At 36.7% G+C, this 15832-nt stretch overlaps 1 protein-coding gene across 1 annotated transcript in view; it reads right to left on the bottom strand.

The window, feature by feature from the left end:
• Positions 1–4473: 4473 nt before the first annotated feature.
• The window catches only part of LOC111156796 (inositol monophosphatase 1), a 34361-nt gene continuing 23002 nt past the window's right edge, over positions 4474–15832 (bottom strand). Inside the window, exons 8-9 of the mRNA XM_022517856.1 lie at positions 7781–7932; positions 4474–5880 (exon numbers count right to left, since the gene is read on the bottom strand). Of these exons, the coding sequence (XP_022373564.1) occupies positions 5765–5880; positions 7781–7932 (268 nt within the window). The 3' untranslated portion in view covers positions 4474–5764. The remainder of the gene's footprint in view (positions 5881–7780; positions 7933–15832) is intronic.

Here is a 15832-nt window from a genome sequence, read left to right as displayed (position 1 = left end):
AAATAGAAATGGAAGGAAAACTTCCAAACTCATTTTATGAGGCCAGCATCACCTTGATCCCAAAACCAGACAAGGATCCCATCAAAAAAGAGAACTACAGACCAATATCCTTGATGAACACAGATGCAAAAATTCTCACCAAAATACTAGCCAATAGGATTCAACAGTACATTAAAAGGATTATTCACCACGACCAAGTGGGATTTATTCCAGGGCTGCAAGGTTGGTTCAACATCTGCAAATCAATCAATGTGATACAACACATTAATAAAAGAAAGAACAAGAACCATATGATACTCTCCATAGATGCTGAAAAAGCATTTGACAAAGTACAGCATCCCTTCCTGATCAAAACTCTTCAAAGTGTAGGGATAGAGGGCACATACCTCAATATTATCAAAGCTATCTATGAAAAACCCACCGCAAATATCATTCTCAATGGAGAAAAACTGAAAGCTTTTCCACTAAGGTCAGGAACACGGCAGGGATGTCCGTTATCACCACTGCTATTCAACATAGTACTAGAAGTCCTAGCCTCAGCAATCAGACAACAAAAGGAAATTAAAGGCATCCAAATCAGCAAAGAAGAAGTCAAACTCTCACTCTTCGCAGATGATATGATACTATATGTGGAAAACCCAAAAGACTCCACTCCAAAACTGCTAGAACTTGTAAAGGAATTCAGTAAAGTGTCAGGATATAAAATCAATGCACAGAAATCAGTTGCATTTCTCTACACCAACAACAAGACAGAAGAAAGAGAAATTAAGGAGTCAATCCCATTTACAATTGCACCCAAAACTATAAAATACCTAGGAATAAATCTAACCAAAGAGACTAAGAATCTATACACAGAAAACTATAAAGTACTCATGAAAGAAATTGAGGAAGACACAAAGAAATGGAAAAACGTTCCATGCTCCTGGATTGGAAGAATAAATATTGTGAAAATATCTATGCTACCGAAAGCAATCTACACATTTAATGCAATTCCTATCAAAGTACCATCCATTTTTTTCAAAGAAATGGAACAAATAACCGTAAAATTTATATGGAACCAGAAAAGACCTCGAATAGCCAAAGCAATATTGAAAAAGAAAGCCAAAGTTGGTGTCATCACAATTCCGGACCTCAAGCTCTACTACAAAGCTGTCATCATCAAGACAGCATGGTACTGGCACAAAAACAGACACATAGATCAATGGAACAGAATAGAGAGCCCAGAAATAGACCCTCAACTCTATGGTCAACTAATCTTCGACAAAGCAGGAAAGAATATCCAATGGAAAAAAGACAGCCTCTTCAACAAATGGTGTTGGGAAAATTGGACAGCCACATGCAGAAAAATGAAATTGGATCATTTCCTTACACCACACACGAAAATAGACTCAAAATGGATGAAGGATCTCAATGTGAGAAAGGAATCCATCCAAATCCTTGAGGAGAACACAGGCAGCAACCTCTTCGACCTCAGCCGCAGCAACATCTTCCTAGGAACATTGCCAAAGGCAAGGGAAGCAAGGGCAAAAATGAACTATTGGGATTTTATCAAGATCAAAAGCTTTTGCACAGCAAAGGAAACAGTTAACAAAACCAAAAGACAACTGACAGAATGGGAGAAGATATTTGCAAATGACATATCGGATAAAGGGCTAGTGTCCAAAATCTATAAAGAACTTAGCAAACTCAACACCCAAAGAACAAATAATCCAATCAAGAAATGGGCAGAAGACATGAACAGACATTTCTGCAAAGAAGACATCCAGATGGCCAACAGACACATGAAAAAGTGCTCCATATCACTCGGCATCAGGGAAATACAAATCAAAACCACAATGAGATATCACCTCACACCAGTCAGAATGGCTAGAATTAACAAGTTAGGAAATCACAGATGCTGGCGAGGATGCGGAGAAAGGGGAACCCTCCTACACTGTTGGTGGGAATGCAAGCTGGTGCAACCACTCTGGAAAACAGCATGGAGGTTCCTCAAAATGTTGAAAATAGAACTACCCTATGACCCAGCAATTGCACTGCTGGGTATTTACCCTAAAGATACAAACGTAGTGATCCGAAGGGGCACGTGCACCCGAATGTTTATAGCAGCAATGTCTACAATAGCCAAACTATGGAAAGAACCTAGATGTCCATCCACAGACGAATGGATAAAGAAGATGTGGTATATATACACAATGGAATACTATGCAGCCATCAAAAGAAATGAAATCTTGCTATTTGCGACGACGTGGATGGAACTAGAGGGTATCATGCTTAGCGAAATAAGTCAATCGGAGAAAGACAACTATCATATGATCTCCCTGATATGAGGGAGAGGAGATGCAACATGGGGGGTTCAGGGGGTAGGAGAAGAGTAAATGAAACAAGATGGGATTGGGAGGGAGACAAACCATAAGTGACTCTTCATCTCACAAAACAAACTGAGGGTTAATGGGGGGAGGGGGCTTGGGGGGGTGGGATTATGGACATTGGGGAGGGTATGTGCTATGGTGAGTGCTGTGAAGTGTGTAAACCTGGTGATTCACAGACCTGTACCCCTGGGGATAAAAATATGTTATATGTTTATAAAAAATAAAATTAAAAAAATAAAAGTAAATAAAAGGGTAGGAAGATAAAGTTAAGGAAGTCCCTTAGAAACAAAAGCGAAGAGATGTTAAATAGAAAATAAGAAGGGGGCTCCTGGGTGGCTCAGTGGGTTAAGCTTCTGCCTTCGGCTCAGGTCATGATCTCAGGGTCCTGAGATCAAGCCCTGCATCAGGCTCTCTGCTTGGCAGGGAGCCTGCTTCCCCCGGCTCTCTGCCTGCCTCTCTGCCTATTTGTGATCTCTCTCTCTGTCAAATAAATAAATAAAATCTTAAAAAAAAAAAAAAGAAGGAAAGAAAATAAGAGGATAAATCTAGGAGGTCCAATACCTGAATAAGAGAAATTCCAGAAAGAGGACAGAGAATGAGGAAGGGAGGAAACGATGAAAGAAGCAAAACACTAAAGGACTTAAATTCACAGAATGAAAGGATATGAATAACTAATTAGCACAATGGATTAAAAAAAAATCCTATCACTAGGAAATTTAGGATTTTCTTTAGATTTCAGGAGTTTTCTAAGATTTTCAATAAAAAAAGACTTGGTTAATGGATTGAAAATTGAAAGACTTCTCATCCTCAATTCTGAAGCGATGCAAATTCTGAGGGAAAACTGTTTTCAAGCTAGCATTTGAGAACTACCCAAACTGGGTGCCTGGGTGGCTCAGCGGGTTAAGCCTCTGTCTTCTTCAGCTCAGGTCATGATCTCAGGGTCCTGAAATAGAGCCCCGCATTGGGTTCTCTGCTCAGCAGGGAGCCTGCTTCCCCCCCTCCTCTGCCTGCCTCTCTGCCTACTTGTGATCTCTCTCTCTCTGTCAAACAAATAAATAAAATCTTAAAACAAAACAAAACTACCCAAAATATCAATGAAGGGATAGACATTTTCTTGTGAGATTTCAAAACCTACCTCTAAGTATCTGGAAGATGGGTGCACCAAAATGAGAGAATGAGCAGGAAGATCAAGGACACAGATGACTGAACATAAGAGAAATAAAAAGAAGGTCCAGGACGGTGGTGCAGCATATTTATCCAGTAACCAGTTTACACTGGAAGAAAAGAAAATGGGCCCCCCAAAAGTGTATCTATAGGAGGAAAAGAAAACAGTGCTAATAGAACAGAATACCTGATTAGGGTTGGACAAGTAGGAAACAAAGAGGTTTTACAATCCTGGGGAAAAGGTATTAATTTCAGGAAGAACAAAAGTTGTACAGGAGAGAAAATATAATCATAACACACTACTAGTTAGCTAACCAGTGAATAAAAGTCCTAAGTTAAACACTGAATATAAATTTAACAGTAACAAGAAAGATATTATTGTAATAGGAGGATGAAAAGGAAGAGATAAAGGTAACTCACGGGTGAGTTACAAGTACAAAATCCTTATCTTCTATAACAGCAAGTTAACAGATAATGAATAAAACCCATAAATATGTAACAGAATATATCCCTCGTTAAAAAGATGGAGGTAAATACTAGAAGAAACTGCTAAAAGAGTTGGAGAGATGGACTATTACTCAAATTTTCAAACTATTGTTGGATAACTTACTTGTCAATCCTTTTTCAACATCCAAAGAAATTTCAGCCACTGACTATCTAATTGCATTTAGAATAAAAAATTAAGTCAAGTCTTTTAGAAAAGCTGAGAAAACAGCAGGCAAAAAAAACCCCAAGAACATATATTCAATCACAACTGCAAATGTCAAATATTTACAACTCAACACAAAACACCTAGAAGTACTTTAAACTACAAATTTTAACAACATTCAATCATACTTACTTAAAATTTTTCATCAGTCTTAATTAAAATAAATTTAATTGAAAAATTAACCTCAGAGTAACATAGTACAAGATATTTTTACTGCACATGACCAACAGCACAAATACAGTAACTTTATTACTCAAATCTTAGTATATTTTTAAATATATTAGATGTGCACAACAATAAAATAACCTCCTAGTTTACAGATGCACTTTTCATTCTATCAAATACAAGGCTCACATGAGACCATAACAAATCTCTATTCAAGTGCCCAGGGACAAGGCTAAGCAGTCAATTAACCTTTTAAAATATCTATAAACCAGAATAATTTTCTTTAAGTTTCATAAGCCAAAGACTATTAAGGTATTTTTTAAGACTGAATCGAATCTGGTGGCAAAGAAATTAAGAAATTTGGGGAAAAAACATAGTTCAATATTAACAATAAAGTATATCTGCCAGGTTCTAGGTTTTCCTTGGCACAACCATGAAGTATGAACATCTTTAAAACATGAATATTGAATTCAGTACAATTTTACAGTGTATCCAATTATAGTAGAAAAGTAGAGATAGCTGATGAGAATGCTTTTTTGAAACAGCTTCTTGAATCCAAATGAATACTGTCATGCAGGGTCTTAGAAAATATATTAACTATAGAAATACCCGCAATTAGAAATGGTATCTGGCAATATGGTAATTGAAATGGTATGGCAATGTGAAATGTTAAAAGGAATGATAATGTAAAATATGAAAACGATGATGGGATAATTTTTACTTTAAAACCTAAAGTAAAAATAAAGAGTGGTGAGCTCATTACTTTATGTATGTTATAATTAGGAATTGTTACCTCCAAAATATTTCTTTCAATGCTTATTTTTTAATTGCCCATATTTGACAGATACTCTGCTAGGTGGTATGTATACACTGACGAGTCAAACTAGGTTCTCTGCAAAGAAAAATACCTTGGTCTAGGAAGTACCCATTACAGACTTACAAATTTAATTAAATACGGCTTTGGGAACTAAGGAGAAAATCTTTTCCAAAAAGTTACCTCTCTAATTAAGAATGCTATGCACATAGTCAATTTCAGAGGCTCATACATACTTAGAAACTCTAAATTGCTAACTACTGCAGTTGATGTGACTGATACTTCTCTCATCAACTGCCTGTGTATTTTCCCCCAAAGCACATTCTTACACACAAAATTTTTTAAAACAATGAAATATTTCCTCTGTTCTTTCATACTCCGTCTTAGTAAAATATACAACAAAATGCAATTTTTCATCTGGATATCAAATAATTTAAACCAAACATATTACACACGCAAAACAGACGTCCTAAGTTTTAAAACACCGTCAGTGTGTCCACAAATATGGGGCGAAGCAGCTGTGACTACGTGGTGCTGCTGCAATTACTCTTCATCGTCTCTTTGAAGTGGTATCACCTGAATTTCTGTGGCTATCCTTTCTGCTAAGGTTTTATTATTCGCAGCAATTATTCTTCGTGACATCAAGTCAAATGGCCCACCTAAAATCAAACCAAACATGATTCCTGTAAAACTAGTATAGTATGTGCTATTGGTCAATCATAACATTTTAATACTTTCAATTTTCTTTAAAAAAAAAAACTGTCATTATCATAATGTTTAAGCTTTGGCAACACATAAATGAGTTTTAACAATCTTTTAGTAAATACCAGAGTTTTTTGTGGGGGAGGGGTGTCTCAATCATACCAGTCTGAAAAATGTCATTTTTTTCTTCTAAATTTAAACTCATGAGTTAACATGCAATGTAACATTAGCTTCATCTACTTCTTTCCTGTGTTCTTTTTCTAATCTTTTTATTACTTTTATTACCTCTTTCATGTTTGGCAATCTATGGACAGGAAATCTGACTCCACAGCACAGCATTTTCATATCACTCTCCTTCCCATTTCTTTACTTCTTCATTGCTTTTTTCCCTGATCACTGGTGAATACTTTTAGCCCAGGTTCACTCTTCACTTAAAAAAATTTCACCATCTTGGGGCACCTGGGTGGCTCAGTGGGTTAAAGCCTCTGCCTTTGGCTCAGGTCATGATTCCAGGGTCCTGGGATCGAGCCCTGCATCAGGCTCTCTGCTCCGCAGGGAGCCTGCTTCCTCCTCTCTCTCTGCCTGCCTCTCTGCCTACCTGTGATCTCTGTCAAATAAATAAATAAAATCTTTAAAAAAAAAAAAAAATTTCACCATCAGTTCATAGAAAGAAGTTAACCTCTCTAGGCCCAAGGCAGAAAGTGAAGATGGGGCAAGTTCATTGTCAACTACCACCGTGGTCACCAAAAAGCTCTTGGTACAAACCTCAGATTCAGTGACCTTCTATAGTTTTCAGTAGCTTCTCAAGAGTTCCTGATACTCGGGCAACTGGGTGGCTCAGTGGGTTAAAGACTCTGCCTTCGGCTCAGGTCATGATCCCAGGGCCCTGAGATGGAGCCCTGCATTGGGCTCTCTGCTCTGCAGGGAGCCTGCTTCCCCCTCTCTCTCTGCCTGCCTCTCTGCCTGCTTGTGATGTCTATCTGTCAAATAAATAAAATCTTAAAAAAAAAAAAAAAGAGTTCCGGTGTACAACATTTATTTAACCTGGACTAATGGGAAAAGAATGGAGGCAGCTTTCATATTTAAGTAATGTGTTCATGCCAGGGACAAAATGAAGATTTTGACAAACTGAGTCAAGCTCCAGCTCACTGTATGGAACACACATCTGAAAGTAAAAGAACTATGGCCACAGCAAGCACTGTTAGAGATTCTGGACAATAGTAATGGTCATATTGAATTAATATTATACTTTTGAATTTTCTTTGTTGTATAGCTTGGTTTATTTTTAACTTGAAAATGTTTTGGTTTCATAGTTGTATCTTAAATTATTTGGTTTTACGTTTACACATGTATAAGCGATTTTAAAATAAAGTAATTCAAGATGGAAAAAAAATGAGTTCCTGATACTCATGTCTGAAGAGGCTTAATCATTTATCATTATTAATCCCACATTATAATTAGCTTTTTATCTTTGCCTCTATCTCTAAATTTGTTTTTTTTTTGTTTTTGTTTTTTTTTTTAGATTTTATTTGACAGAGATCACAAGTAGGCAAAGAGGCAGGCAGAGTCAGAGAGGGAAGCAGGCTCCCTGCTCAGCAAAGAGCCCAATGCGGGCTCTGATCCCAGGACCCTGGGATCATGACCCGAGCCAAAAGCAGAGGCTCAACCCCCTGAGCCACCCAGGTGCCCCTCAATTTGTTATTCTTATTTTGCAGAAAACTACATGCCTTGTTTTTGTTTTGCCTTTAAGAATTTATGTAATAAATATTAATATATATTAAACATTAAAGGAAAAAAGCTACATATAAAGGAAAGTCCAACAGAGAGAAAAATGCTTTTACTGTTCCATAATTTTACCTGTCACGTCCAATAGTACTCCACCAGCTTCGGTAACAATAATGCCAGCTCCTGCCATATCCCAGCAGTGAATTCCCATTTCATAATAGGCATCTGCAACTCCAGCTGCCACAAGGCACATATTAACAGCTGCTGTTCCAACACCTCGGATCCTAACAAATAACATTTAAAAATCAGATTGAAAAATATCTTTCAAAAAGCCTCCTCCTCTAGTTTAATTGTTGAGAGAATTTACAAGTTAAAAAAAAACTTATCTAATTATCATGATATACTATACAGATGACAAAATTAATCCCCATAGAGCAATCGTTTAGTAAGCTAAACACTAAAAGATATTTTCAGGGAAAAAAAAAAGGAAGAAAATGCCATCATTCTTCTATAATGGCATGCATGTATATTCATATTTATCCCAACGCAGGGACTGCAGCCCCATAATACAAGCAGTCTCTAGGAGGAGTAAAATATGTTATTGGTCACTGCCACCTGTGTGCACATCAGTATGTGTGACTAAAGGGTTAACGGCACACCCGGGCTCTGGTAAGATGCAAGACTACCTGAAAAGAGTATTACAGGTTTGTACCTCTTCCCTGGAAATATCTATGTAAATATGGACACTGCTTTGATAGCCATTACAGTAATAACCGATTCAAGAAAGAATCACTAATAAATGCCAAAATGAGCAAGCATAAGACTGGTATTTACATAATGTCAAATTACCTCCCCCTAACATATGTAATGCATGCATATATCATTTTATTGTGTTTTGTTTTATCACATATCATATATATTGATTTTTTTACAAACTGAATCTATTGGTACTTCATGTCTCTTTATCACATTTTGGTAATTCTTACAATATTTCAAAAATTTTCATTATTATGTTGATCAATGATTAAGACCCACTGAAAGCTAAGATGATTAGCATTTTTAGTAATAAAATGTTAAGGTATTATGCACATTGCTTTTTTAGACATAATGCTATTATATATTTCATATACCATGGTATAATAGAAACATGACTTATATGCACTAGAAAACCAAAAAATTCATTTGACTTGCTTTATTGAGGTAGTTGTTTTATTGCTGTAGTCTAGAACCAAACCTGCAATATGACTGAGGTATGCCTGTACCTATAATGGAAAAGCATCTTTATAATGGTCTACCAATATCAAGTGAACTAACTTATTATCACCAATAATGGGACAAAAAGCTATCAAGTGCCTCCTCCTATGATGCACTGAGAAAGACATAACATTGCTTCTCTAGCATTCCTGACAAAAATGTATAACTCCAATCTTGAGGAAACCAGACAAACCCAAATCAAGGACTTACTACAAAATAACTGGCATACATTTTTTAAAAATAGCAAAAGCATAAAAGACCAAGACCAAGTAACTGTTCCAGATTTTTAAAAATTGATGATAAATGACAACTAAATGCAATGTTTGATCCTGGGTTGAATCTTGGATCTGATTCTTTTCAAAGTTTGAATAAAGTGTCACTGTATTAGATAATATATCACTGTTAACTTCCTGATTTTTACAACTGTATTATAATTATGTTAGGGAGTATCCCCTTTATTAAAGAACACTGAAATATTTAAGAAAAAGTGTTCATCATGTCTGCAAGTAATTTTCAAGTGATTTTTACTCAAGCTCCTTTTGTAATTACTTAAACCCCTTCATAAAAGGCTGTGAGATCTGTTCATTGAAAAGGAAATAACAGGAGTTGGGGGGGAGCAGGAAGATGGAGTGGTAGGAGCATCCTGAGCTCAACTCCTTCCACAGATACACCAAGATTAACAGCTCTATCTGTGCAAGTCACTCTGAAAAATGACCCAAAGTCTGGCAAAATAGACCTTCCAAAGTTAACTGTGGAAAGACCAAATCTTCTGCCCTCTTTAGGGAAGAAGGGGACAGAGCTGCCCTGGAACCAAACCCCCCAGGTGAGACTAACACAAACAGGAGTGACATCCCAAGTGTGGAGAAGTGAGATGATCAGACTCCATGCCCGGTACCCCAGGCACTAGGGAACCACACTGCAAAGATGAGCTCCCATAACATTTGGCTCTGATAACCAGTGAGGCTTAACTTTGAAAGCTGTTAAAATCAGCAGGGTTTAACTCCAGGTACTTTAAAAATCAGTAGGCTTAGCTCTGGAAGAGCTGCAGCGCAATGGGAAACTGTTCTTGCCCTAAAATAACCCAAAACAAAAAACCTATAATAAATATCCCAGCCTAGATACAGCATAGAAGCAGCAATTTGAAAAGTGCCTGTGGTATACACAGAAAGAGACTTATTTACTAATCACAGAACAAGTGCTGGAGGGGCAGGAATCTTCAGGAAACTTCTCCAAGAACAAAAGTATAGGCAGGCACCACTTCACTTCCTCTCCCCTAGCCTAAGTAGCCTGACACTGTGTGGGAACCTGTGTAAACCCTATCCACCTATCTCACTAGCACTATATACCTCACCCTCCCCATACAGCCCACACCCCACAACTTGATAGGTATCCCTGAAAAGCAGCTCCTGCCCACCACATCCAGCAAACAGCCCCAGCAAGGACTAGCACCACTGCAAAGTGACTCTTTCTTGGGTAGAGGCAGGGATAACCCCACACACCAGCACACCCACAGTTCCAGCAACCAAGCCTTTGAGCTGGCCACCCCAGGAGAATGCCCTGCACTTGGTGTGCCTGCAGCTACAGCAAACAGACTCGGTATAGATATCTACTCTGACTGCCCACCCCTCGCACCAAAAAAAGCTTCTCAGGGAGCCCCACAGGGAAAGTGCCCTGCCTTCTGAAGTGCCCATAGCTAAGGCAAACTAGATGTAGACACCTCCCACATACATCCATACAGTAGTCTCAGGCCTCTCAGTGTGCAGGACCAAACCTGGTATGTTGTGCCCACAGCAAGCAAAATAAGACAGGTCACTGTAGCCAACTGGACTAAGGCAAATGTGACTGGGCCACAATAGCAGGGTGCACAGAGCCCACAAAGACACCCCTGTAGTGCCTGGTTCTGATGAACAAGGGCACTGGGCTCCAGGGCACAGAAGTTTTTCTTCATAAGGCCACTACTTTCAAGACCAGGAGACAGAGCTGACCTTAATACACAGACTCAGAGTTTGACAAAATGAGGAGAGAGAGGACTATATCCCAAATGAAAGAACAAGAAAAAAAATTGTAGCAAAAAAGCTAAATGACATGGAGATAAGCACTATGCCTGATAAAGAATTCAAAGTAATGGTCATAAAGATATTCCCCACTCAAGGGACTTGAGGAAGGAAAAAAAAAAAAAGAAAAAAGATCGCAGATCTTCAACAAAAAGATAGAAAATAAAAAAAAAAAAGAACCAAACAGAGATGAACTCAATAATGGGGGGAAAAACACACTAGAGGGAATCAACAGAACAAAGGATGCAAAAGAACAGAGTGGTAATCTGGAAAACGGTAATGGAAAGCAACCAAACTGCACCAAAAAAAAAAAAGGAAGATAAGAAAACTCCATGATTTCATCAAGCATAATAACATAAGCATTATAGGGATCTCAGAAGGAAAAGAGAGAAAGAAAACTTATTTGAAGAAATAATAGCTGAAAACTTCCCTAACCTGGGGAAAGAAACAGACCTCCATATTCAGGAGGCAGAGCGTCTAAGGAGATCCACATCTCCCTACATTATCGTTACTTTCTGCCACATTAATTATTAAAAGAATTGTAAAAGCAACAAGAGCAAAAACAGTTGCATACAAAGGAAACCCCATAAGGCTATCAGCTGATTTCTTGGTAGAAACTTTGCAGGCTAGAAGACAGTGTCATGATATATTCAAAGTGCTTAAAGGAAAAAACCTGCAACCAGAATACTCTCTCCAGCAAGATAATCATTTAGAATAGAAGGAGAGATAGAGTTTCCCAGACAAACAAAAGTTAAAGCAGTTCATTACCACTAAGCTAGCCTTACACAAAATGTTGAAAGGAATTCTGAGTGGAAAGAAAAGGCCCTAACAGTAAGACAATTATGAAAGGAAGAAATTTCATGAATAAATAAAAATAAATAATAATGGTAGGCAAATCTCTTAAAAAACCAGTATGGAGATGAAAACACAAAAGCAGTAAAATGAATTATACATACAATAATGAATCAAGGATACACAAAATAAAATTATATAAAATATAACATTCATAAAATGGGTGGGGAGTAAATATTTCGTGCTTTTAGAATCTGTTTGAACTTAAGTGACCCTCAACTTAATATAGACTGCTATACCCATAAGATGTTATATATTAACCTAATGGTAACTGCAAATCTAAAACCTATAACAGATAAACACACACAAAAAAGGAGATAGGAATTAAAAGTGTAACACCAAAAAGCCATCAAACCACAAGGGAAGAGAATAAGAGAAGGAATGGAGAAAAACAACCAGAAAGTAAGTCACAAAATGGCAATAAGAACATACTTATGAATAATTACTTTAAAGGTAAAAGGACAAAATGCTACAATCAAAAGATACAGGGTGACAAAAAAGATTTAAAAAAAAAGAGAGAGAGAGAGAGAGAGAGAGAGACCTATCCATTTGCTGCCTATAAGAGGCTTACTTTAGACCTAAGACATGCATACACTTAACGGACAGAAGAAGATTCCATGCAAACAGCAGTGAAACAAAAAGCCAAGGTAGCAATATTTAGATCACACAAAACTGTCTTATGTTACAGTCTCTGTTTTAAAGTCTAAGCCTGGCATTATACAATGATAAAGGGAACATTCTAAAAAGGGGATATAACAACTGTAAATGTCTATGCACCCAACATTGGACAACCAAATATATAAAGCAACTACTAACAGGCATAAAGGGAGAAATTGACAATAATGGTAGGTGGCTTTAACATAACACTTACATCAGTGTAAGACCATCCAGAGACAAAATCAACAGGAAACAGTATCTTTGAACAACACATTAGACCAATGGACCTAACAGATATATATACAACATTCTACCTGAAAACAGCAGAATATATGTTCTTTTCAAGTGCACACAGAACATTTTCCAGAACAGATTACATGTTAAGCCATAAAACATATCTCAATAAAATCCATAAGACTGAAATCCTACAAGCATCTTTTCTGACCACAACAGTGTAACACTAGAAATCAATTACAAGAGGAAATCTAGAAAGAACACAAATACACACAGGCTAAACAACATGCTAGTAGGCAATCAATGGGTCAACCAAAAAAAAAAAAATCAAAGAGGGAATAAAATCTATGGAGATAAAAGAAAATACAACTGTCCAAAATCTTTGAGATGCGGCAAAAAGCAGTTCTAAGAGGGAAGTCTGTATCAATATGAGCCTAAATCAGAAACAAGAAAAATCTCAAACACCTAACCTTACATCTAAGAGATCTATAAAAAGAGCAAAGCCCAAAGCTAATAGAAGGAAATATTAAGGCTAGAGCAGAAATAGAGACTTAAAAAAAGAAAGAAAGAAAATGTCAGTGAAACTAGGAACTGGTTCTCTGAAAAGACAAAGCTGATAAGCCTTTAGCCAGATTCAGCAACAAAAAAAAAAAGAGAAAGAACTGAATCAGAAGTGAAGGAGGATAAATAACAACTGATAGCACAGAAATGCAAAGGATTATAAGAATATTATGAAAATTATATTGGGCAACCTAGAAGAAATGAATAAATTCCTAGAAACATATAAACGTCCACACCTGAATCAGAAGAAATAGAAAATTTGAACAAACTAACTGCTAGCAGTGAAACTGAATCAGTAATCAAACTCTCAGCAAACAACAGTCTAGGACCAGATGGATTCACAGGTGCATTGTACCAAACATTTAAGGAAGAGTTAATACTAAAATAAATTTTAAAAAATAAAGAATATGTATTCTTCTCAAACTATTCCCCCAAAAAATATTAGAAGGAAAGCTCCCAAATTAATTCTATGAGGCCAGCATTACTCTGACACCAAAACCAAAGACACTACAAAAGAAGAAAACTACAGGTTAGTATCTCTGATGAACACAGATGCAAAATCCTCAACAAAATATTAGCAAGCCAAGTTCAACAATACATTAAAATGATCATTCACCATGATCAAGTGGGATTTAATCCAAAGATGTAGGGATAGTTTAACAGTCACAAATCAATATCATACACCACATCAACAAAATGAAAAGTAAACATCACACGATCATCCCACTAGATGCAGAAAAAGTGTGACGAATTTCAATACCTATTTATGTTAAACACCCTCAGCAAAATTGGTTTACAGGGAACATAGCTCAACATAATAAAGGCCATATATGAAAAACCCACAGCTAACATTATGCTCAATGGTAAAATACTGATTGATAGCTTTTCCTCTAAGAGCAGTAACAAGACAAGGATGTCCACTCCCATCACTTCTCTTCAACATACTGGGAGCCCTAGTTGCAACAGTCACACAAGATAAAGGAATAAAAGGCATCCAAATTGGTAACGAAGAAGTAAAACTGTCACTACTGGCAGCTGCCCAGATACTATACATAGAACACCCTAAAGACTCCACCAAAATATGGTTAAAAATGAGACATGTTTACACCAAATCAATTTTAAAAAAAGATTAAAATTATGTGATGCCTTTGATTCCAAATATGCTTTCCTGCCCATTTCTTATTGCATATCAGATTTAAGAAAGAACTAGTAACAAATGTTAAACAGACATTTGACTGCTTTTCAAATACATAAAACCAAATTAACTTTAGTGGCTTTTGATAGTTTATATAAAGAATGGCATATGGAATTTTCCCCGTTTCTCATGGGATATGTTATAGTTCATAGCTCATGTCCTAGAAAGCAAATATCAAGCTCTTTCATAAATGACCCCTTGGTATTTCTATTCAGAGATAGAACTGTAGGCTGGAAGAACAATACTGCTACCTACTGGCAATGCTTCTGTTCATTTCTAATAAATATCACAGGCTCTCAGGCAAGGGGCCTGATAGTAAGAAAAGAACATATTCTTTTAAGGACAAATACTGCCAGAGAGTACTTAATTATCAAATAACCAAAACTGGGTATAGATTTTACAAATGTGTTCTGAATCCTATCTTAGTCTGATCCATCTAGAGGATTTATGGCATAAAGTAAAAAAGGACTATCTTCGGTATCACAGAGATTTGAGTTTGCACCCCTACTTAGCTGCTTAAAACTGTAATCTTGAGAAAGTTTCCCCTTCAAGTTTTACTTTTCTTGTCATCAAAATGGGGATACCAACTTACTCTGGACACTGTTGTTAATGGTTATAATAAATATATGCAAAGCCCCTAGGAGAGTGCCTAACATCTGAAAGGTCCTCAAAGACTATATTTAAGATGAAATTATTCCGTAAACCATGATGCCAGAAAATATTACAGAAGCAAATGGATATGCATTTCACCTAAATAAGTCCCTAAAAATTAAACTAAAGGAAATAGACCTGTAATGATTTAACTTTGCTACATAAATATCATTTACTAGTTAGGAACTTATTAGACTGTTTCTACTTGTTTAAGACATTCATTCAAATTATAACTCTCTTTACTTTCATGTGCATGTGCATGTGTAAATAACCCTTCCAAATTCACATTGAAAAAATCAGCAGAATGCAAAAGATCACAGAAAGAAATCAGTTAAGTCAGCACTTCTTGGCAATATTTTCCTTGTTCTACCTTTAAGAAAATACAAAAATAAAAGGGCACTGTTTAGTTTTTACTTCAGACCATGGAAATAGAAAAGGTTAAAGTTATAAAGCACTTATAGCTCTTTCATGAATAACATAAACATTTTATTGCCTGCAGTTAAAGTCCTTGCTTCAAAATAGCGCTGTAGCTACAGGCTTTTTTAATCATATTGCTCTTCCCTCAAGGACATCATTCTGGGACATTATATACCTTCTTTTCTTCTTCTTCTTTTTAAGTAGGCCCCATGCCCAATGTGGGGCTTGAACTCATAACCCCAAGAATAAGAGTTGCATGCTCTAGACTGGACCAGCCAGGCATCCCTAGGTCCTATACTTTCTTGACAG

Source organism: Enhydra lutris, unplaced genomic scaffold (genome assembly GCF_002288905.1).
Source record: "Enhydra lutris kenyoni isolate GAN:26980312 unplaced genomic scaffold, ASM228890v2 scaffoldscaffold49, whole genome shotgun sequence".
Taxonomy (NCBI): Eukaryota; Metazoa; Chordata; class Mammalia; order Carnivora; family Mustelidae; genus Enhydra; species Enhydra lutris.
The sequence above is the reverse complement of the archived record's forward strand: the minus strand, read 5'-3'. Positions and strand labels throughout refer to the sequence as shown.